Source organism: Corythoichthys intestinalis, chromosome 6 (assembly GCF_030265065.1).
Source record: "Corythoichthys intestinalis isolate RoL2023-P3 chromosome 6, ASM3026506v1, whole genome shotgun sequence".
NCBI lineage: Eukaryota > Metazoa > Chordata > Actinopteri > Syngnathiformes > Syngnathidae > Corythoichthys > Corythoichthys intestinalis.
Genome location: NC_080400.1, coordinates 20,521,737 through 20,546,899, shown reverse-complemented (window position 1 = coordinate 20,546,899; position 25,163 = coordinate 20,521,737). Strand labels below are relative to the sequence as shown.

The following is a 25,163-nucleotide window of genomic DNA, read 5'->3' as shown; positions in this document are numbered from 1 at the left end:
AATCAACTGTGGGAGCATTTATTAGAAAATGGAAGACATACAAGACCACTGATAATCTCCCTCGATCTGGGGCTCCATGCAAGATCTCACCCCGTGGCGTCAAAATGATAACAAAAACAGTGAGCAAAAATCCCAGAACCACACGGGGGGACCTAGTGAATGACCTACAGTGAGCTGGGACCACAGTAACAAAGGCTACTATCAGTAACACAATGTGCCGCCAGGGACTTAAATCCTGCACTGCCAGACGTGTCCCCCTGCGGAAGCCAGTACACGTCCAGGCCCATCTGCGTTTCGCTAGAGAGCCTTTGGATGATCCAGAAGAGGACTGGGAGAATGTGTTATGGTCAGATGAAACCAAAATAGAACTTTTTGGTAGAAACAGTTTCTCGTGTTTAGAGGAGAAAGAATACTGAATTGCATCCGAAGAACACCATATCCACTGTGAAGCATGGGGGTGGAAACATCATGCTTTGGTGCTGTTTTTCTGCAAAGGGACCAGGACGACTGATCTGTGTAAAGGAAAGAATGAATGGGGCCATGTTATCGAGAGATTTTGAGTGAAAATCTTCTTCCGTCAGTATGGGCATTGAAGATGAGACGTGGCTGGGTCTTTCGGCATGACAATGATCCCAAACACAGCCAGGGCAACAAAGGAGTGGCTTCGTAGGAAGCATTTCAAGGTCCTGGAGTGGCCTAGCCAGTCTCCAGATCTCAACCCCATAGAAAATCTGTGGAGGGAGTTGAAAGTCTGTGTTGCCCAACGACAGCCCCAAAACGTCACTGCTCTAGAGCAGGGGTTTTCAACCCAGTCCTCAAGGCACACTGTGGGTCCTGGTTTTTGTTCCAGCCGATCCAGCAGAGACAGTTGAACCAATGAGGCTTCTGCTAAAACAAGCCACACCTGACTGCAATCAACTGATTGCACTTGTAAAACACCAGATTGGGGAAAAAGTGTTGTCATCTTGTTTGGTAAGAATGAAATCCTGCACCCACAGTGTGCCTTAGTGGAATAGGTTGGGAACCCCTGCTCTAGAGGACATCTGCATGGAGGAATGGGTCAAAATACCAGCAACAGTGTGTGAAAAGCTTGTGAAGAGTTACAGAAAACGTTTGGTCTCCGTTATTGCCAACAAAGGGGTGCATAACAAAGTACTGAGATTAACTTTTGGTATTGCCCAAATAATTATTTTCCACCATGATTTGCAAATAAATTCTTTAAAAATCAAACAATGTGATTTTCTGTTTTTTTTTCCACATTCTGTCTCTCATAGTTGAGGTTTATCCATGTTGACAATTACAGGCCTCTCTAATATTTTCAAGTGGGAGAATTTGCACGATTAGTGGTTGACTAAATACCTATTTGCCCCACTGTAAATTTGCCGATAAAGTATTGTTAAAAGCTTTATACAGAATTATGGAAGTGTTGTAATTAGAGATGTCCGGCATCCCGATCGATCGGGTCCGATCACGTCATTTTCAAAGTATCGGAATTGGCAAAAAAATATCGGCCATGCCTTTTTTTAATTTACTGTATATATATTTTTTAATTAAATGGTTTTCTAATTGTATTTAACGTTACAGACATAATATGTTACACTCATCCAGAGTCTTTAGTTTAGGCTTAAGGTAGGGTTATCAAATTTATCCCGATAACGGATGCAATTAATTTTTTAAACATTGTGTCACGTTTAAATATTTAACGCAATTAATGCACGCGCTGCACGACCTTCTCACTCATTGTCGCGCTCAATCTGTAATGATGCCGTTTTACCTATATAGAGAGATAAAAGGCAGCGCAAAATGAGTAGAGTGAATTTTGGCAGCCTTTGGAGCCTTTTTTTAATTGGCTAAAGCCTTGCAATTCCTCTCCCTATGATTAGAAATATCATGGGAAGCAATGTGGGGAAGCAAGGTGGCAATTGAACTTTGTCTTAACACCTTATGTTACTTCCCAACGCAGAGAAGATATATCAATTGGTAGCACTACGCACAGTCGTGGTTCCACTTCCCATCATGCATTTGGGATGACCACAGTATCATTTACTGAAAGCTCAACATATACACTAGATGGCAATATTTAGTCACAATATACAAAGTCACAAGTCTTTCTATCCGTGGATCCCTCTCACAGAAAGAATGTTAATAATGTAAATGCCATCTTGAGGATTTATTGTCATAATAAACAAATACAGTACTTATGTACTGTATGTTGAATGTATATATTTGTCCGAGTTTTATTCATTTTTTTTCTTAATGCATTGCCAAAATGTATATGATCGGGAAAAATTATCGGGAATGATTGGAATTGAATCGAGAGCAAAAAAAAGCAATCGGGTCGGGAAATATCGGGATCGGCAGATACTCAAACTAAAACGATCGGGATCGGATCGGGAGCAAAAAAACATGATCGGAACAACCCTAGTTGTAATCGACCAGGCCTTGAAATTTAAGCAATTTAGATTGAAGAAATAATAACTATAAGAAAAGCTCTTAAGGGAATGTAGTCTATTTTTGTTAAAAGTAAAAATAAATAAACAATCCGTCTTGGACTGTAGAAATTAATATCATATTTTGATCTGTTAACGTAATGAATAAAGCTCATGCGAGTACCTAAAAATGTTGTTTATGAATAATATAACAACAAAGCCTTTGAAGAAAATTACAAAATGGTAATGGAGTACACTGTGAATAGGCCGACTCAGTCACTTGGGATATGATGAGTGGAAATGGAGAGAAAAAATAGAGGTGGGTGACTTCTTGGGTATAACGATTTAGCACACATCCCTAGCCATCAAAATAAAAATGAAGCATGTAATGTTCCATCATGCCATGGTCGTCTCAGCAGGAAGAACGCAGCAGACCCCAGGAGGAGGAGGACATCATGGACATTCCGCTTGATGACCCTGAGGCCAACAGGGCGGCCGCCAAGATCCAGGCCGGCTTCCGAGGACACATGACCCGTAAGAAGATGAAGCCGGAGGACAAAGCAGAAGGAGAGGAGGTGAGGTGTAAAGAGTTGTGGCTTTTGCTACTGAATATGTTGTCATTTTGGTGACATTAATGAGGCAAACTGACAGACTGTGTGAACTGAGTGGCAGTTTTAAATAAGTGACTAAGTGAGTTTCCAACCAAAACAATCTTCTTGTACAAAAGTAACATGTTGCACTCTACAGTGCTGGCCAAAGGAATTGGCAACTCTGCAATTCTGTCAGATAATGCTGAATTTTGCCCAGAAAATGATTGCAATTACAATCGCTTTGGTCGTGATATCTTAATTTATTTTCCTTGCAATGAAAAAACACAAAAGATAATGAAAAAGAAATCATTATCGTTTTACAAAAAAAAAAACACAAAACCCACACAATTATTGGCACCCTCAGCCTAATACTTGTTAGCACAACCTTTAGACAAAATAACTGCGAACAACCGCTTCCGGTATCCATCAATGAGTTTCTTACAATGGTCTAAAATTCCAGAAGAGTATTCTTCTTTGGCCAACTGCTCCAGGTCTGAGATTTGAAAGGTGCCTTTTCCAAACTGCCATTTTCAGAACTCCCCACAGCTGTTCTATGGGATTCAGGTCTGGACGCATTGCTGGCCACTATAGAAGTCTCCAGTGCTTTCTCTCAAAACATTTTCTAGTTCTTTTTGAAGTGTGTCCTGCTGGAAGACCCATGACCTCTGAGTGGGACCCAGCTTTCTCACACTGGGCCCTACATTATGCTGCAAAATTTTTTGGTAGTCTTCAGACTTGATAATGCCATGTACACGGTCAAGCAGTCCAGTGCCAAATGAAGCAAAGCAACCCCAAAATACCAGGGAACCTGCACCAAATTTGACTGTTGGGACCTTGCTCTTTTCTTTGAAGCCCTCATTTTTTTCCCTGTAAACTCTATGTTGATGTCTTTTCCCAAAAACCTCTACTTTTGCATCATCTGACCAGACAACATTCTTCCAAAACATTTTTGGCTTTCTCAGGTAAGTTTTGGCAAACTCCAGCCTGGCTTTTTTATGTCTTTGGGTCAAAAGTGGGGTCTTCCTGGTATCTTACCGTAGAGTCCCTTTTCATTCAGACGCCGACGGATAGTACGGGTTGACACTGTTGTACCCTTGGACTGCAGGACAGCTTGAACTTGTTGGGATGTTAGTCGAGGTTCTTTTTCCACCATCCGCACAATTTTTTGTTGAAATCTCTCGTCAATTTTTCTTTTCTGTCCAGATCTAGGGAGGTTAGACACAGTGGCATGGGCTTTACACTTATTGATGACACTGCGCACGGTAGACACAGGAACATACAGGTCTTTGGAGATGGACTTATAGCCTTGTGATTGCCCGTTCTTCCTCACAATTTTGCTTCTTAAGTCCTCAGACAGTTCTTTGGTCTTCTTTCTTTTCTCCATGCTCAATGTGGTACACACAAGGACACAGGACAGAGGTTGAGTCAACTTTAATACATTTTAACTGGTTGCAAGTGTGATTTAGTTATTGCCACCACCTGTCATGTGCCACAGGGAAGTGACAAGTGCTGTTAATAACACACATTAGAGAAGCATCACGTTTTTTTAAAGGGGCCATTTTTATTTATTTATTTATTTATTTAATAGGGACAGTGCACATTGATGAACATCTAAAAAGATGTAAATATGCCAGATTGTAGCAAGTATATGCTAATTTACATCTGTAGTCCCTAAACAGGTGACACAAAGATACAAAAAGGAAAGAAATAACAAAAGATTACAATAAAACAACACAATACAATACGTTACTAAGAACTTAAAAGTCAGTGATTGCAAGACTGATTTGCTTTCAACCACTGCTTGAGCTGAGTTTTGAAAGTTCATATTGTGGGACATTGCCTGATGGCGAGTGGTAAACTGTTCCAGGTTTTACAGGCCTTTACAGAGAGAGAATTGTGACCGAAGGCTGTTTTTCTGATTGGAACCTCACAGTCCCCTCTAGAGGAGGCCCTGGTCCCGAGACCTCTCTGAGCCCTTTTTTTTAGAAAGTCCGACATGGGAGGTGGGGCAAATCCATGTAACACCTTGTACATTAGAGTACATTTTGGAGTTTTGTGTAATGATAATGATTTTAAAAAAAAAAAAAAAAAAAAAAAATTCTTTTTTTGTGTTTTTTCGTTGCAAGCAAAATACATGAAGATATTATTACCAAAGTATTTGGAATTGCAATTATTTTCTAGGAGAAATTGAGCATTATCTGACAGAATTGCAGTGGTGCCAATACTTTTGGCCAGCACTGTAGATGCAAAATGTGTATTTTATCAAAATATATTCAAAGTTACAGTGTTTATGAACTTTCACCTCAGAAACTTTCACTTCAAGCTTTGTATTCTAAAGCATTTAGGCATAAAATACGGTTAAAAAAAAAAAAAAAAAGAAAAGAAAGAAAAATTATAAACTTACCCTGAAGCTACACGTTTGCAGATATCAATTGCTGAATGTCAATTTTCTACAATGAATGAAAGGCATATAAATATGTCTCATTTCGTGTCTCATTTGTCCAGCATATTTTGCAACATGTTCATTTTAAAAGCATTCAATTTTCATAGCTGCCGATGTTGCTGTAACCTCATTTTACTTGTCATGTCATGGAAAAAGACAATCTTGAAACCATACATAATTAAATCATCTAGAGCCCGCCCCTGCTTCATTTTATGTGTGATTAATGCAATGCATAATTGAGTGACTCATTTAATTACTCCATAGGGGCTTCAGCAACAGCCAAATGAATCCTCAACCTTTAAGCACTGATAAGTGAGCTTGCTTCACGACAGGTTGTTAACTCACCAATGAGAGAATTCAAATGTTAATTGAGTAGACAGAAGTCGCTGCTTTCCAGAAGAAATTAATAATGCAAAAAGGTTACGCAGTTGCACTAGATTTTGTAGTTATACTGGCAAGCAAAAATCTAATTTTTCAGCCTCCTAAAATTTTGAGAACCCAAAAAATTCTAGACAAAAACTAACACCTCATGGGGAAGAAAATAAAATAAGTCTGTCGTACCAAAAAACTACATTTGAACCAAATGATACCTCATGGGGAAGAAAATGAAATAAGTCTGCCGTACTAAAAAACAAAATTTGAACCGTGAAGTAGAAAAAAAAAATGTTCAATGTATTTATTCAGATCTATCATTGGAAAGAGATGCGAAAATAAAATAAGTCTGCCGTACTAAAAAACAAAATTTGAACCGTGAAGTAGAAAAAAAAGAATTGTTCAATGTATTTATTCAGATCTATCACTGGAAAGAGATGCATATAAGACATGTTTTTTTTTTTACCTTTTCCCCCTAAGTATAATTATAAAAAACTTTCATCTATATATATATTTTTATTAACTTTTTTAAAGCACTTTAAATGTAATAATTATGATATTTTTTAAACATGCTACTGCCCCACAGAATTATTTTTAAACAACAAAAAAAGTAGACGCCCAATCTATTAAAAAAAAATGCTTGCCTTTATTAAATGCGTCATCGAGTGTCCACTCAAATCTGCTCCAGCTGCTCACTTACACACAATGAGTTGCCACAGCAACTTTTTAACAAGTTAAACGACAATTGATGCATAATGCGCTTTGAAGGTCGAGTCTCAGGAAAGATCGAAGCTTTAACTGTCTGTCAATTATCGTTTACATCAATAAGCAACTCCAGTTTACTCTCTGATGAACAAAGAGCAGGGAGAGTGAGGGAGGGAGGAACCGAGCGTGAGACAGCGCGATCGGCTCGGGACAGCTTATCTGTATTTTATTTTTTTTTTTTTAATTGGGAAAAAAATGTGCGATGGACTGAGGGCGCGAAGTAGCGAGGGATCACTGTAATCTTCAAAATTATCTCATTTAATTTTTGCAAAAATGTACAACGGGAGTATATTTATGATTATGCTTTTTTTGGGGGGGGGGGGGTGAAATGGATAAACAGTATTTCAATAAGAAAAAGTGTTGAGTAATGAGTGTGGTCACTGACTGAATACATTAAACACTTATCTCAAGGCACCACTGGATACTCCATTATCGAACCTTTAGTGCAAACGCTGCGTTAAATTCCATCTGATACTAATACCAAGAACTACATTTAAAAAAAAAAAAAAGAAGCGAATAGGTTGCATCAGAAAATCCGGCACAAAAGTTATGCTAAACAAATCATACGAGTGATCGAATGAGACAGCCCCTGTTGGGAAAGGCTTACAGTCGCAAAACATCATGGTTCATATTTTTTTCATGCATTTAGTATAGCCCTAAGAACTATAAAAAGTTAATTGGCTCCAAAGGAAAAAATATCCCATCTTAATTAAATGTATGGAAGCTGTCTTGGGCTTAAAAGCTCTACCAGTGGTTGCGTCTAACCTACATGCTGGCTTACTTTACTGTATGTAGGGGATGTATTTATAGCTGCAGGTTTATCCGATATAGAATATGCTTCAGCAGGCCGCGTGAAATTAATGATCCTGTCAGACTGAATCCCCTCGGGCGCTTCCTGCTGGAGGAGACCCCCTTTTCACAGTCTTTTTTTTTTTTTAAGTTTTGGCAATCCTGGTGTTGAAATAACACAGTAACTCTTGCAATAATACAGAATTAGCACGAAAAACATGGAGTTGAATAAAAGGAACATAACGTCATTTCAAGTGAGGCTGTTGGTAATAAGTATTATACTGTGCATTAAAGTTGAATTAGTAAATGAGCGCAATGATGGGTTCACTTATGCTTCGGACGCTACATATTGCACGCATCGGTTACATTACTAGCCAAGTCGACATGAATTTGATTAATTTTCCATGTGTAATTATATGTCAGGTCTTTTCCAGTTTCTTGTCTTTGGGTTTATGTATACAGTGGAACAGGGGTGCAGGGGCGGTTCATGGTGGGAATGTGCGGGGGGTGCAGCAGCAAACGGGCGAAAACTCCAGGGCGTTCGGTTTGCAAGCGTTAATGGGGTGTGGTTGGTTGAGGTGAGGGTCAAACAGAAAGGTAGGATAATGCACAGAGCTGTAATATGGTGTTTAAATATTAAAACATACCCCACGCTCCTGCCACACCTGGGCCTATAGGAGGCCCGGTTTGCAGGCGTATAGGAGCGTGGTTGAGTGAGGGGAGGGTCAAACAGAAAGGTGATATGATGCGCGGAGCTGTAATAGAGGTAGTTCCCGGGTTACGAACGAGTTCCATTCCTACGCTGGTGACGTAACCCGAAGTTCGGCATAAGTGGGAACGTACCCTTTAAAAATTCAAAATAAGCATCCAAAAAGTCCAAAAGTATTGTAATTTTGTTTAATGGTGGAGGGTACACTGCCCTCAGGTGGCACCTTTTGGTCTGGCTGAACTGTCGTTCAATGATGCTTCCATACAGGAGCTCAAACGTCTGATATGGATGAAGTATAGCTGCGCTCTGGTTTGGCACACATAAGGTTGTAAGTTGCTTCAGCTAATATATATGTTTGTGTACACATTTGTGATTAAGTTTAGAGCTACAGTTTGTGGAGTTACGTGTGAGCAATTTGCTATGAAAATTGTAAATACATTAGCATTCGTAGCGTTTAAACTAGCGGACTTTTGTAAGCAAATTAGGCTGTTGAAGTACGTTTGAACACCAATCGTTTTGTGTCAAGTGTTTTATTGTTAACCCTTTATTGCCAAATGTATCACATTTGATACACCTAATATTTCATGATTTTGAGAGTAATTCAGAATTTTGATATTTCTTTTTGAAAAAAAAATGATGGATGCAAGTCAATACATGCATCTCCAGGTTCCATGAGAAAAAAAAACAGGATTTAGCTAGGGTTATAGATATTAGAGCGCTTGTTACCAGTGTTGGGAAGAACGCCGTTATAAATAACGCCGTTCCATAACAGCGTTATTTTTTCAGTAACGGGGTAATCTAACTAATTATTTTTTCCGTTGTTACCGTTACTGACGGTCAAAAGCGGTGCGTTACTTACTCTGGATAAATTAAAGAAACTACCAGCCGTAGCGAGTCTACTCTGCTCTGTTTATTTGTCATCCAAGACTTGGGGTGCGTTCAGGTTTGAGAATAGCGCACATGCTTCTTATGACTCCTGGCTGTTTGTCCCTGCTCAATCAATTAGACATTCATTCAATGCTTTCCAAAGCTTGCTAACCTTTCTGTGTTTGCTACACCTGAATGCTAGCCTCGTTCCCATCCCCCACTGTCAGCCAGCAAGAATGCTGCTTCCATCTTGAGGACGGCAGACGCTTTGAGGGTGACGGGAGGAGTAGGGGGACGAGGCTACCTGAATGCACCCCCTGGATAGATAGGATGGAAGTGATTGTGATTGGCTGAGGGTTAGAGTCATGTGTCATGGTAAGCCAACCAGTGCCGGTGTTTTCACACACAAACCGGAACAGCGTGTGCGGCAAACACACACACGCAAGACAGATGCAGGGGGATATGATGGCAGAGCACTCAGAGGAAAATTTGCCCTTTACGAGGTGGAGATATAAACACTATTTCAAGTTGGTCGAAATGAAAGGAAAGATTGTGCATGTAAAGTGTAATTTATGTCCCGGGGCAAAGCTTTTGTATACATCTGTGGTAAGCAATTCAAATCTGCTGAAGCACCTAACAACTACACACGCTACCACAAAGCTAGTGGCAAAAAATCTTACTGTTTATTTTTGTTGCACTTCAAGTATAGGATAAATCTGTTGCTGGTGAGGTGCAATAAATATTACAAGGTTCTATAACACAACTACCAGACTGTTCTTTTCTATTCAACTGACTCGGATATTGCTCAGAAAATTTCAAATTCTTTGACATACAACAACTTCTTTTTAAAGTAACGGAAATATTTACTTTCCCTGGTAATTAGTTACTTTTACTATAGAGTAATTCAGTTACTAACTCAGTTGCTTTTTGGAAGAAGTAGTAAGTAACAATAACTAATTATTTTTTTAAAGTAACATGCCCAACACTGCTTGTTACACATATTCATTTTGACATTTCTTTTTACAAATATGAAAAAAAGGTTTCATTAGGACCTTAATTTTAAAAATTTTGGGATTCTCTGATAATTGCTTCATGTTGCAGGTCTTTGGGGGTTAAAATGCATGTCATTTTGAACAGACATGTACATATGTGTGTTACAGCTTTACAAATTGTCAAAAGTTAAGGAAGTGAAAAGCTTCTAAAAGCACAATTTCTTTGTTTGCTGTCTGTCAAGCTGAACAACTTCACATTTAGTGAGGACAGAAGAAGTCATGTTAATAAAGTAAATTAAAAACTAAGATATTCTGAGGTACAATTAGCTGTTTGTTCGACAACAAAATAAAAGAGGAAAAAAAAGGATCAAAATGGCGGACGAGACTCCGGCGTCGTATTAGTTGAAATCACATAAGCCGAGTACGTCGTAACCCGAGGACTACCTGTATAGTGTTTAAATGTTAAAATATAGCCCCCGCTCCGGCCACATCTGGGCCATTAGGAGGCCTAGTTTGCGGGTGTAAAGGGGTGTGGTTGGGCGAGAGGAGGGTCAAACAGAAAGGTAAGATGATATGTTGAGCTGGAATATAGTTTTTAAGTGGTAAAATATCTCAACCTAGTTGATTGTGCGTATTCACCAAGGGTTGGAGTGCTTAATATTTATTTACTGTGGTCCAAAGTCAAGTGTGACTAGTTTGTAGCATACATGTTGCTGTGTTCATTGACGATAAATCTGAATCGGCAATACATGAGCAAACAGGAGAATGTATACTAGTACAAGAATTGAGTGACGGCGAGCCATCAGAGGAGTGGGTGGATTTCCTGGCAAGTAACATAAATGTCCAACATCAGATATATCCGTTAACTGTAATTCTCATGTTCCCTCCCAATCTTAACAGCGGTAAATACTTGTTGGCCTGCAAATCTGAAGTTGGGGGGGGGGGTTCATTTTACATTTGAGAATTCAGAATAGTAACAGAAACTAGCCCCCACCCTTTTTTTTTTTTTTAATAACATTGTATTATAAATTTGGAAATCAGTGTTAAAAACTCATCGTGTTGTTATTGTTTTGCCTAAATAGAAAAATTTAGAGCACTTCAACACAGTTTATTGCATTTTTGGAAGGAAATGAGATTAAACATGTTGATATACTGTGAACCATTCAGGTGACTCAATATGTTTCAGCCCTGCAGGTAATTAAAATACAGTAGGCTATCTATTTTTTACATCAATAAAAGATCATCGATATCATAAGCGGATTTTAACGGGGGGCCAGTACCCCCCTGGTGGCCGAAAAATGTCATTGCATGTAATTGACTTTCCTAGATATATATAAAAGTTTTAAAGCAATAAAACTGCAACAAAAATGAATGAAATGAACAAAAAAAAATGTTTTTATAATGTGTCAAAATTATTTTTCGAGCACCTTAGACAGTCATTTGCTTTGCATATAATTTAAAAAAAATACATGTATTAGAGAAAAAAATTATTTTAAAAATGATTTTTTTCTTTGATTGAAAATATTTTTTTGATTGAAGCAACTTTTTGGGGATTGAATGATTTAGACACAAATGTCCTAACCATAATATGGCCCAAACACAAAAAGGATTGCTTCAATCAAAGAAAACTCTTTCAATGAAAAATTAAGTGTTCAAATGCAAATTTTTCAATCTCAAATATTTTTTCGCATTCAAAAACTTTTTTCTATGATATTTTTCTTTTTTTTGATTGAAGTGATTTTTCTTTTTGAAAATCTATATTTTTTTGAAGTAAATTATTTTTTGATTGAATAATAGAGATAAATGTCCAAGCCAAAATGTGACCCAAACACAAATAAACATTACTTCAATCAAAAAGTTGTTTCAATTAAAAAAAAAAATAAAAAAAAAAAAGATACAAATTAATCAAAGAAAAATAGCTTTCACGTGCATTTTTTTTTATTTAGTTTTTTGAGTTTCAAATTTATTTTCACATTCAAACATTTTTTTTTTTTTTTTTGATTGAAGCGACTTCTTTTGGTTGAAAATACATATTTTAATTGAAGCAACTTTTTTTTTTTTTTTTTGAAGCAACTTTTATTTTGATTGAATAACAAAGACACAAATCTACCTCCATATGGCTCCGTCCAGGGGATACAATTTTTGACTGGGGTAGCTACATTGGCACGACACCGGCGGGCATACCAAATTCAATGGATGACGATCTTGGCGAAAAGTATTGCCTAAGCAGCCTGATTTAGAATTCCCCTCAAGGATGATAGGAAACAAAAAAACACCCATTGTCAACTTATTATTATAAATATTCTTGTAACTTAATTTTATTGCTGACACTGCGTTTTGGGGTTATCAACATATTGTGCCACCCCCTGCCCCAAAAGTCAAACTCCGTCTATGATCAATATTGGGAAAAATACAATTTGAACACATCTGTGGTTGCACATTGTGCAAGAATATATTGTTCTATACTTAAGATGTTCAACTGTTCTTGTGCTTTGTCCTAACAACCACTGTGGGCTCGTGTTTTTCATGATGACAAATCGTTATCTTGCTGTTGTGACGTACTTCGTCTCCACTTCTCTGTTTCTATTTTAGAGGCAGGAGGATCGGCGGCAGTAGAGAGCGGTATAGCTGTGCCAGAGCAGAGATGCCGCTGTCCTGGCCTGAATGAAGAAAGAGAGAAGTGGGGTGAAGCTAAGCAACGTAGCAAGCAAGTATGGTTGGCTGTTAGAAGCTAGCTAAATTTGGTTTTCAGGCGCACCTATTTACTACAGGACTCCCCTTTTTTTCTTCTTCAACATAAATGTGTGGTAGAAAATGAACAATTTAAGGATATGTTATCTTATGGAGTTTATGTGAACTTCTTCTGCTTCTCCAGCAGTCTTCATCAGTCAGTACAGATGTCTTTAACCCAGTATTGGCAACACACTGCATGTAATTGTGAAACTTCTGGTCATGTGCTAGTTTTTAGATGATCTGTGAATGTGAAAATGAATGTCCTCGAAATGTATAACAGGGCTTATTTTTGGATGCTCTGTGTATAAGCCTCATGTGCATCAGCAGTAGACCTATGTGGCTTAACTTGTTAGTGATTTGTATGTTATTTTATGACATGCTTGTATCTTAAAATTATTTATCATTATCTGTTTGCTTGCAATATTTATTAAAGATTGAGAAAAAATGCAAACGAAAAGTAGCTTTTCTTCTATGATCAGATTTCTTATAACAGCATGCAATATGTGGGTGTGTTCATGAAATATCCAAAGAAAACGGGAAAAACTGTCATATGCAGTATTTATGGTCTTCTACTTTACATACAGTGAGGGCAAAAGTATTTGCAGCCTTTGTGATTTTGCAAGTTCACTCAATTAGAAAATAGGTAGAGGTCTGAAATTTCAATTATAACTGGAAATGCATCCATGGAGACAATCTTAAAAAAACAAATCTGGAACTCACATTGTATGATTTTTTGACAATTTATTTGTAATTTATTAGGGTTCATAAGTATTTCTACCCCTGAGAAAATCAGTGCTAATATTGAGTGTAAAAGCCTTTGTTTGCAATTACAGAGGTCAGATATTTTCTGTAGTTCTTCACTAGGTTGTCACATATGGAAACAGGGATTTTGGTGCATTCCTCCACACAAATCGTCTCTATCTGTCAGGTTTCGGGGCTGTCTTTGAGAAACACGAAGTATTAGCTCCATCCGAAAATGTTCTATTGGATTGAAGTCTGGAGAACCCTGATATACTTTTTACGCAGCCACTCCTTGGTCAGCTCGGCTGTGTGTTTCGGATCATTGCCATGTTGGAAGATCCAGCCATCTTCAAGTCTCTCATACCCCTTTCCCACTGAAACTAGTGGGTCAACGCGCCTTTTTTCCAAGCCGATGCAACCCACTAGCAATTGGCATTTGGCACCTTTCCCATTGACAAAAAAAGCCGTGTCTTTTTTTTTTTTCACCCGTCTACCCACCCCTCCTCAGCCGTGTGTAAGGTTGCGTGACGTCACCACGCAAAGATGCGCGTCGACAAATGCGACCGAATTCATTCAGTTCAAGGAAGTAAACAATGCAGAGCAAAATGGAAGCCTCTTTTCCGTTTGTTTTCTCTGCATGCTTTTTACTGCCCTCAAAATGGTCGAAATGCAGCAAAGGATCAACACTCTGCTTTGCAAAGGCAACGTAAGCGACGTGAATTCTTCTTCTTCTACTAGTTTTGTTGTGAGCATCGACGTAACTACGGTTGTGGGGCGTGCTAAATGGGAGGCGACTGGAACGTTGTTATGACGTATCACGTAAGAGCCTACGTCACCACGTAGGTGATTGACTGTTGGGGTTTTGCTTTCGCACTGCATGACGATCAGAGCCGAGGTGATTTTAACGCGGGTCGCTTGGCGGGTTGATTGGCGCGGGTCGCTGCACCTTTCCCACTGCCACCAAAAGCCGATTGTTAGTGGGTTGACACGGGTTTTTTGGCCAGTGGGAAAGGGGTATCACTGAGGGAAGGAGGTTGTGGCTCAAAATCTGACGATACTTTTCACAATTCATCCTCTGCTTTATACAGTACAGTCGTCCTGTCACCTTTGCCGAAAAGCAGCCCTAAACCATGAGGTTTCTACCCCCCATACTTCACAGTGGGGATGGTGTTCTTGGGATTCTGCTCATCCTTATTTTTCCTCCACACATGACGAGTAAAGTTTGCACCAAAAAGTTCTACTTTAATCTCATCTGACCACATGACCCCTCTCCATCATTCAGATGGTCCCTGGCAAACTTCAGGACTTGTACTGGCTTCAATAGAGGAACCAATGCATGATTTTAAACCATTGCACCGTAGTGTTCTACTGACAGTAGCCTTTGAAACTGTGCTCCCAGCTCTCTTCAGGTCATTGATCAGCTTCTGCCGTGTAGTTCTAGGCTGAGCCCTCGCTTTTCTCATCATGAGTAATGCCCCACGAGGAGAGATTTTACATGGAGCCCCAGTCCGAGATAGATTATCAGTCATGTTTAGCCTTTTCCATTTTCAAACAATTGCTGCAACTTTAGATTTATTCTCACCAAGCTGTTTTTCATTTGACCCATAGCCTTTTCCTGCTTTGTGGAGCTCAACATTTTTTTTCTCTGGTGTCTTTTGAAAGCTTTCTGGTCTTGCCCATGGTAGCAGTTTGATTATGACTGACGGCGAAGTGAACAGGTAACAATATTGAGGTTGAACGGGGAGGTGGTTGGGTGGTTACTCATGGGGTAAATGTGGACTTTTTTTTTTTTTTAAAGGTAGACTGACAACTCTTTGAGTGCCGTAATTATTGCTGATTGTAAGGGGTACAAACACTTAGGAACCCCAGTAAATTATACATTATTTTTAAAAAATTATACAATGTGATTTCTGGATTTTATTTTTAGATTATGTCTCTATGAGTGGAAATGCATCTGTGATTGAAATTTCAGACCTCTACCTATTTTCTAAGTGGGTGAACTTGCAAAATCACAAGGGGTGCAAATACTTCTGCTCCTCACTGTAGTTCTGAAGTTGGGCTAGTAAAAGCATATTGTTACACCGTGCCCATCTTCTTGTATGCATGAAACTATAGCGTATTTCCATGCTGTAAACAGGCCCATGAGTAACAATCCTGTTCTTTATTGCATATGTCAGTTCAAATTAAAGACTAATATTTCGGCTTGGCTTGCTGAGGCAGTCACCCGTTATGAGAAAAGAGCACGCGCATCTTCAGCCTCCCAGTGCACCCACCCACTCACCTGCCCACGCGCATCTGAGCCGCAGCACAGCGCACAAAAAAAACCACTCCTGCATACTTTCACGCACACATGCACGTTCCTTGTTGTGTGTCCAGGTGCTAAGAGAGGACAGCCAACATGAGTCTTGCAGCACTTTTTTCCTGATCAGGCTGTCATCCCTCCTCCGCCACGCTATGATAAGCATCCTCAATGGGTTTTGTGTGGACCTACTTCTCTTATTCTCCTACTCAATCCCAAAGGTGCCATGGCCACGTTCTTCTGTCTCTTTAATGACTGTGGGTGAACAATCAATAACGTGCACACCTACTCTGTGTCGGTCAAATGAAGGTTTGAAAACGGGTTGTTTGGGCTCCTCAAATGAAACATCTACCAGCTAATATAAATGCAAAATCATGTGGTGCCATAATGCTGCAAAGCAAACCTTTTCTGTCAGCTTTCTCCTAATAAACAAAACAATATAAACAACCACAATCGGAGGACATCAAACAACCATGTGCTTAAGCGGAGTTTAAGAGGGGGGCCAGGCCCCCACGGTGGGTGGCCGAAAAGTGTCATTACATGTAACTGACTTTCCTATATATGGCGGAAAACATAGACATGAGTGAAAAAGCAGTTTCTGCTCTTGCACTCCTCTTAAAAAGAAACTGCTGTGTTCTAAGCCAAAACAACTGTTGTGTATGATAGAAAGATATGTCTATATAATGCTATAGCAGATTCATGGCACATTAAGCCCCCGAACTATTTTTAATTTGCCCGTTTTACCCTGGAAACCCCCGTTTACAGACGTCGCGCAACCGCTTTTGTTTCAACCCAGCCATAAAACGAAGGTAATTAATTATATTTACTATTCAAAATGTCCATTTTTAGCTTAGAATCATGAATTAATTTCTAATATTTCGTTTAAAAAAATAATAATTTTTTTTTAGAGTTTTAAACAAATGGTGTCTGTAAAAAAGTTGTTAAAAAGTAATGGATACTGTATTTACCTAATAACTAGCGCTTAATTGTATTTTTTTTTTTGTTTTGTTTCTGTCACATTTTTTGCTAGGGTGACCATATTTTGATTTCCAAAAAAGAGGACACTCAGCCCAGCCTCAAGATACTTGAATTTTACTCCAAGTTCACTCAAAGATGCCTATATCACTTTAATATATTTAAAGTGTCCCCCCTTACTCTGGATATATATATATATATATATATTTATATATATATATATTTATATGTATATATATATATATATATATATGATATACAATGCAGATCCATAGAAATGTAAAAAAAAAAAAAAAAACTACAAAAAAAAAAAAAAATATATATATATATATATATATATATATATATATATATATATATATATATATATATGATATACAATGCAGATCCATAGAAATGTAGTCCAGTCAATACACATACACACAGTAGGCTATGTGCCAAATAAACATTTTTATAAATTACTAACACTACAATTGTCCTTGACAAATTGTTATTCCCGATCAATTGATATTCTCATTTAATGTTCTAGATTGCACACAAACAATTACCGAAATAAACTGACAAACTATTCAACCAGCATGTTTCCAAACGTAGCAGATCAAAAACTACGTTTCCCATAATGCCTAGCGTGGTTTAGCTTACTGATAGCTAGCTGAGGCAAAAATCAAACTTTGCTATAAAAGTTTACAATCATCGGCAGCGCAACGATGCGACACCAAACGGGATTTTACAGTCAAAGCTCCGACAGAAGTCAACAGTTGCCATTATATACGTATTTATTGTAAAAACTTAACAACTGGGCAGGCGTTGTGGCCAAATCGTCAACCCAGTAGATGCCTCATGATAGGGGTAAACTGCCAACAAAAACAATATGAACTACTCCTTCTCTCCCTACTACTAGGAGCCATGTGGTCACAGGCAGGCGCTGCCACCCAGCGGCCAGAGGGATTCTCTTCAAATTGTTCCCGTGAAAAATCATAAAAAACGGACATTTTTATGAATTTATGAAATCCGCCCGACGACGAGGATACTACGTGAAAGTAGGACTTGTCCGGGCAAAAGAGGACGTTTGGTCACCCTATTTTTTGCGTTATGTTAGATGATAAATAATCGGTTCAAACAAAGACAAATTGGGGAAAAAAACGTTTAAAAAGGTAAATATATGAAAAAGAAAATCTCGACCACTCATCTATGTCTGCGATTGCTGCAGCGTGACTCTTGTTAAATTACCATGTTTAACTCATAACATCCCCAAAAAATCCAGCTGTGGCCATTCACAGCTGTGTCTTGACACTCAGTGATACATGCGACATGGAGTTTTTGGATCAAAACAAGGTAAGTACGCGATAGTATCTCGTTAAAGTCATGGCGTCAGTAATTCTGCTCTCGCGTGCTCTCACCTCCAGATAGGGGTTTGCTGTTTAAAAAAATAGTCTTATTTAGAAAATGCCTGCTGTTCAAAATTTTTCTTCCCCCAGAAAATTGAGATTTTCATCTTTCCAATGATGTATCACGCGCATATCTGACCATTTTTAAAGTTGGCTAAATTGGGGTTCTCTGAGCAGTACTTCAAGTCACCTGGGTGTTTTCCGCCATATATAAAAGTTGTAAAGCAATAAAAAAAAAAAAAAAAAAAAGAATGAAATTAACAAAATAAATATTTTTATAATGGGTCAAAATGATTTTTCGAACAGATCATGTGATGAGCACCTTAGACCGTCATTTGATTTGTATATTATTTAAAAAATAAAATAAAATAAAAAAATTAGGGGAGGGCAATTTTATTTTTCAAATGATTTTTTTCCTTGTTTGAAAATATTTTTTTGATTGAAGCAACTTTTTGGGGGATTGAATGATTTAGACACAAATGTCACACAAAAAGGATTGTTAAAATCAAAAAATTTTTTGAAATGAAAAATTAAGTGTTCAAATGCAAATACTTTTCTCAAATATTTTTTCGCATTCAAAAACTTTTTTTCTATGATGAAATTTTTCTTTTTTTGATTGAATTGATTTTTCTTTTGAAAATATATATTTTTTGTTTGAAGCAACTGAATTGAATAATAAAGACACAAATGTCCTTGCCAAAATGTGGCCCAAATGCAAAACAACATTACTTTAATCAAAAAAGTTGCTCCAACCAAAAAAAATTGACTTCAATCAAAAAAAAAAAAAAAAAAAAAATCCAAAGAAAAATATCTTTCAAATGCATTTTTTTTTTTTTAGTTTCAAATTTATTTTTGCATTCAAACACATTTTTTTGATTGAGGTGACTTTTTTTATTGAAAATATATATTTTGATTGAACTTTTTTTTTTTTGATTGAAGCAACTTTTTGGGGGGATCGAACAATGAAGACACAAATCTACCTCCACATGGGTCCGCCCAGGTGATACAATTTTTGACTGGGGTAACTATACTGGCACGACACCGGCGGGTGTATCATATTCAATGGATGATGATCTGCCTGATTTTGAAATCCCCTCAAGAATTATGGGAAACAAAAAACGCACATTTTCAACTCATTATTATAAATATTCTTGTAAGTTAATTTTATTGCTGACACCGCGGTTTGGGGTCATCAACATATTGTGCCCCCCTGCCCCAATAGTCACACTCCACCTATGCCCATGTGGCACATTAAAACTCTTCATATAAAACACTTAAGATTGTCATTCTCTAAGCCGCTGAACAGGACAGGCTAAAAAAATGTATTTTTTTAAAGAAGTTATGCTGTGCTATTAAAAAGGATGGTTTTCATTGAAATGTTTTTGAAACAAAAATGTCAAAAAGGACTATCGAACCCGCTCTGACACTTCTGGACAAAAAAAATTGTAGGTTTACATCAAAGTCTGACTTGAAAATGTGAACTGCGTGGGCAACGTGACATCAACTAGTTTCAAATTGTGACAATGGTTCCTCTCATGACGCTCAGCTGCACTATGTCTCACCACTCCTGCCTTCCCCCTGTTGGCTCCAAAGAGTCATCCTTGATTTGGAGTGTCACAAGATGAGACGAAAAGGCTGACTTTGCTATTCATGAGGGCAGAGTTGGATAGTGGTGGGAGGAGCTTAAGGGAATTGGCTTTGATGCCCGACTGCACACTGAGTCTGTTCTGACATTCCCCGCTTCAGATTTCAATCAAGCCTGTTTGGGCAAAAAAAATGTCCTTATGTAGTTTTACAATCTGAAAAGCTCCATTACAAGACCGAGCATGACTTTGAAGGTCATATACTTGCATTAGTAATGCTTTATCCTTCTCTGGTGTTGTTAAGAGCAATTGTTCTTTCGGATCATCTCGAAAAAAGGATTGGCTTCCAATCGCAAATGTTAATCCTGTTCGACATTACAACTCTAATTTTAAAGACGTTTGGTTGGGTAAACATAAATAAAAACAGAATACAATGATTTTCAAATCATGTTCAACATTAAATTAAATTCACTACAAAGACAAGTTGAGCAAACTGATAAAGTTTATAGTTTTTTTTTTAGCAAATAATCATTAACTTAGAATGTTATGGCTGCAACACGTTCAAAAAAAGCTGGAAAAGGTGGCAAAAATGACTGAGAAAGTTGAGGAATGCTAATGATAGCGCAGTTGCAGGCAAGTTAAACACATATATCAGGAACACAAATATACAGTGGGGCAAATTTCTCCTACATGAAAATATTAGAGAGGCCTGTAATTGTCAACATGGATAAACCTCAACCATGAGAGACAGAATGTGGGGGAAAAAAAACTGAAAATCGCATTGTTTGATTTTTAAAGAATTTATTTTCAAATCATGGTGGAAAATAAGTATTTGGTCAATACCAAAAGTTCATCTTTATACTTTGTTATGTACCCTTTGTTGGCAATAACGGAGGCCAAACGTTTTCCGTAACGCTTCACAAGTTTTTCACACACTGTTGCTGGTATTTTGGCCCATTCCTCCATGCTGATCACCTCTAGAGCACTGATGTTTTGGGGCTGTCGTTGGGCAACACGGTCTTTCAACTCCCTCCACAGATTTTCTATGGGGTTGAGATCTGGAGACTGGCTAGGCCACTCCAGGACCTTGAAATGCTTCTTATGAAGCCATTCCTTTGTTGCCCTGGCTGTGTGTTTGGGATCATTGTCTTGCTGAAAGACCCAGCCACGTCTCATCTTCAATGCCCTTGCTGATGGAAGGAGATTTTCACTCAAAATCTCTTGATACATGGCCCCATTCATTCTTTCCTTTACACAAATCAGTCGTCCTGGTCCCTTTGCAGAAAAACTGCCCCAAAGCATGATGTTTCCACCTCCATGCTTCATAGTGGGTATGGTGTTCCTGGGATGCAATTCAGTATTCTTTCTCATCCAAACATGAGAACCTGTGTTTCTACCAAAAAGTTCTATTTTGGTTTCATCTGACCATAACACATTCTCCCATTCCTCTTCTGGATCATCCAAATGCTCTCTAGCAAACCACAGGCGGGCCTGGACGTGTACTGGCTTCAGCAGGGGACACGTTTGGCAGTGCAGGATTTGAGTCCCTGTGTTACTGATAGTAGCCTTTGTTACTGTGGTCCCAGCTCTCTGTATGCCATTCACTAGGTCCCCCCGTGTGGTTCTGGGATTTTTTCTCACCGTTCTTGTTATCATTTTGATGCCACCGGGTGAAAGCATCACTGCTCTAGAGGAGATCTGCATGGAGGAATGGGCCAAAATACCAGCAATAGTGTGTGAAAAGCTTGTGAAGAGTTACAGAAAACGTTTGGCCTCCGTTATTACCAACAAAGGGTACATAACAAAGTATTGAGATGAACTTCTGGTATTGACTAAATACTTATTTTCCACCATGATTTGCAAATAAAATCTTTAAAAATCAAACAATGTGATTTTATGTTTTTTTTTCCACATTCTGTCTCTCATGGTTGAGGTTTACCCAAGTTGACAATTACAGGCCTCTCTAATATTTTCAAGTGGGAGAACTTGCACAATTAGTGGTTGACTAAATACTTATTTGCCCCACTGTATCATACAACATAGCAGGGATATGACACGACGCACTGTTAACGTGCAGTATTTTTTGTATGACATTAAGGAAACTTCCCAGTCATGGCTGCAAGGAGGGCCAGTGATATATATATATATATATATATATATATATATATATATACACACATGTAATCGGGACACTACGGGCAGTATCCTCCAAGCTGGGTGCATGACTCCAACAGATACCACGAACAACGTCCGACGTCTCCATTCAGAAGAGCACAATCCTAGGGACAGCTAAACCCTCAAGCTCCCAGGCCTCTGGTAGAGGACCCGAGCTTGAAAGGAGAGACCATACCGCCCGGGTGGGCGAGACAACGATTTTTTTTTTTTTTTAATGTATATATATGTATATATATATATTTCACTTATTTCTAGTGGATTTACACCGAAATCAATAGAATTTTTTGCAGTGCATATGTATTGGTTCAGGTGATACACCGTTCGATTCAAACCTTTGTTTTCAAAAAGTACTAAGGAAACATTTTGGAAACTACCAGAATAAATGTCTGGATTTTATTACCAAATTTAAATTGCAATATTTGAACATAAATTATATTAACAAACGCAAGAAATACACACCATGTTAATGATCTCTCAATGAAAAAAATAAACATTTGTCTTAAGAACACTCAAAATTGTCTAAATAAATTAAATACAGTATAACAAAAAACTTCTTTGACAGGGAATAACAAAAATACATTTAAAAAAAAAAACATTAATGATTTTGTACACAAGCATAGCCAAACTAAAAAAAAAAAAAAGAAAGCTCCTTTGGACTGCTTTAAGACCATAATATAAATAAAATAAAAATGAAAATTGGGGAGAAGGGGAAAACCTCAGTTATCTTGTACTTAACTTGGACTTATCTTTAACATTTCTCACAGTTTAATAAACGTTAGCAGTAGAAAACACATCCAAGAGGATATTTCTTTCAAAGCAGCTTCCTACTCGACTTCGAGAAATTCACACAGATTAATGTCATGCTAACTCTGATGCAGGTCGGACTTCGAGTACCAAAATTTGTGGTGTGTTCGCCACCTCCACAACATTGACGTCTTTTTACATTAGTTAGAGTGGCTGCTGCTGGCGGAAAATAACTTCTAAAGCCTCTTGTCTTGGAAGGGGGCGGAGGAGGCGGCATTTTGTATGTCTGTCGGGGCTGTGACTGCGTGTGTGTGTGCCCTAGATATAAGAAATAATCTCTTGAATTAATATTTATAATAAGAGGACATATGCTGTGGAATAGGTACGCTAATACTGAGTAACTTGTCGCGCAAAAACAAGTAACAAAAACTTTCTGCTTAATTAGAACTGTTCTTCAAATTTATATATGAAGATTTTGGAGCTAAATTCTTTCAAGAAACCTTTTCAAGTTCTGTCAAACAGTTATTTAAGAGCATGTTACTAGTTCTATCCACCTCTGCTAAACCGTTAACTTCAAGTGCAAGAAAGCATGGTTGGTTGCTAAGTAACCACTTTCAAGTTCACCAAGGTTGCTCCAATTAGATTGAAGAGTTGTTAAAGAGTTTAAAAAAAAAAAAATCCCCCCAAATAAATGAGGACCTGAAGTGTGCCTCTCTTATGACCAGTCAAGTACAGTTGTACTTTCAAACAGTAATTCTTGAAATTGCACAACAATTCCAGCTAATTCAGCATTCACCCAGTTCATTTTCTGAACCCTGGGTAGTTTTTTACGATTTGCTTTCTGCATGTGCAATGTGGTGTGAAAGAGGGCAGCTCATCCATACTATGTATCCGTCAAACACACATACACTCACTGTTGTTGGCGGTTACTGGGGGTGCTGTGAGGAAAGAGTGTGGGGCTCAGTGTCCAAGAAGAGGCCAGCGTTGCAGGCAGTGCAGTGCAGTGGGGAGAGTGTTGATTCACTGGGAGAGAGACGTGCCCAGAGTGGTTAAAACATGCTCACTAAGTGGGAGAACGCCTCTGCCCAGGACACAAGATGAAGGTGGAGAGTAAGACCAGCCACAGTCTCTATTCTGACATTCCTCCACTCCTCAACCTGGTCGGCCTCCTACTTCTACTGCTCACAGGTATGATATCTGGCTTTTTTTTTTTTTTAAGACATTGCAAACTTCTAAGGCATGCTGGTTACAAAACAACCCTAAACAGGTTGCTAATTTGGACTTAATATTTCTCTCTATCTCTTTGTGGTGGCTGTACCATAGTTTTTTTATTCTTTAATGACGCACAAAACAAACTCAAAGGACCCTCAAGCAGCACTTGAGGTACTTGTTACCTCCGCCAAGTACAAAAGGCAAAGATTTTAAAGAAAATTTGCTGATTTGTTTACTATAGGATTAGGCAAAAACATCTAACTGACTGACAAAAAGACTAAATTCATTGAACCATCTGGTTTTATTGTGTTTTGCTCCATGGTGGCCAGCGAGCTTGATGTCTGTCCCAGCTGACTTTAGGCCATCTATGGTGTACATACTGGACTGGTCGCTAGTCAATTAGAGTGCCAGCCCATTCAATGGTGAGGATTGAGAAGTAATAAATCACAGTAGCAGTATTATTGCACCATGTAACACATATTTTGTTCCCAGGTTCTAAGTGACCTAGTTTTACCTAGTTTTCTGTCATATATTGACATATAAAAATACTTTTGTTTCCCCAAAATATGGGGTTAGTGGTTACGAAAAAGTATTTGAACCTTTTGGAATTTCTCTATTCCTACTGGTGATGATAACACCATGTTACAGAAAAAAAAATACAATTTTATTCCTGGCTTGTAATCATTTTATTTGTGTTGCTTGGGTCCAAACTACAGTAGTATGAAAAAGTATCTGAACCTTTTGGAAACCTTTCTCACATTTCAGCAACAAATCACCATCAAATATGATCTGATATTTGTCAAAATCATACAGATAAAAAAACTGTCTGCTTGAACTAAAACCACCCAAACATTTATAGGTTTTTTAAATTTTAATGAGGATAGTATGAAAACAATAACACAAGGGGGAAAATAAGTAAGTGAACCATCACATTTAATATTTTGTGGCCCCCTCTTTTGGCAGCAATAACTTCAACCAAACGCTTCCTGTAGCTGCAGCTGAGTCTGGCGTATCAATCAGGATTAATCTTGGCCTATTCTTCTCTACACAACTGCTGTAGTTCAGTCAGATTCCTTGGATGTCTGGCATGAATGGCTGTCTTTAGGTCATGCCACAGCATCTCAATGGGGTTCAAGTCTGGACTTTGACTTGGCCACTCCAAAATATGTATTTTGCTCTTCTGAAGCCATTCTGAAGTTGATTTATTTCTGTGTTGTGGATAATTGTCTTGTTGCAGCATCCATCCTCTTTTTAGCTTCAACTCTCTGACAGACCGCCTCAGGTTTTCCTGCAAAACATCCTGATAAACTTTTGAATTAATTCTTCCATTAATAATTGCAAGTTGTCCAGGCCCTGA

General features: G+C 38.2%; 2 protein-coding genes across 3 annotated transcripts in view; both read left to right on the top strand.

The window, feature by feature from the left end:
• Positions 1 to 13,174, top strand: part of spa17 (sperm autoantigenic protein 17) — a 28,884-nt gene extending 15,710 nt beyond the window's left edge. Inside the window, exons 2-3 of one of the 2 annotated variants that reach the window (XM_057838223.1) lie at positions 2,849 to 3,004; positions 12,549 to 13,151. In XM_057838223.1, the coding sequence (XP_057694206.1) occupies positions 2,849 to 3,004; positions 12,549 to 12,572 (180 nt within the window). In that variant the 3' untranslated portion in view covers positions 12,573 to 13,151. Of the gene's footprint in view, positions 1 to 2,848; positions 3,005 to 12,548 lie in introns of both variants that reach the window. The other variant, XM_057838221.1, reaches the window with a different exon arrangement.
• A 10,396-nt stretch (positions 13,175 to 23,570) lies between these two features.
• The window catches only part of hepacama (hepatic and glial cell adhesion molecule a), a 31,750-nt gene continuing 30,157 nt past the window's right edge, over positions 23,571 to 25,163 (top strand). Inside the window, exon 1 of the mRNA XM_057839169.1 lies at positions 23,571 to 23,782. Coding sequence (XP_057695152.1) covers positions 23,692 to 23,782 — 91 coding nt within the window. The 5' untranslated portion in view covers positions 23,571 to 23,691. The remainder of the gene's footprint in view (positions 23,783 to 25,163) is intronic.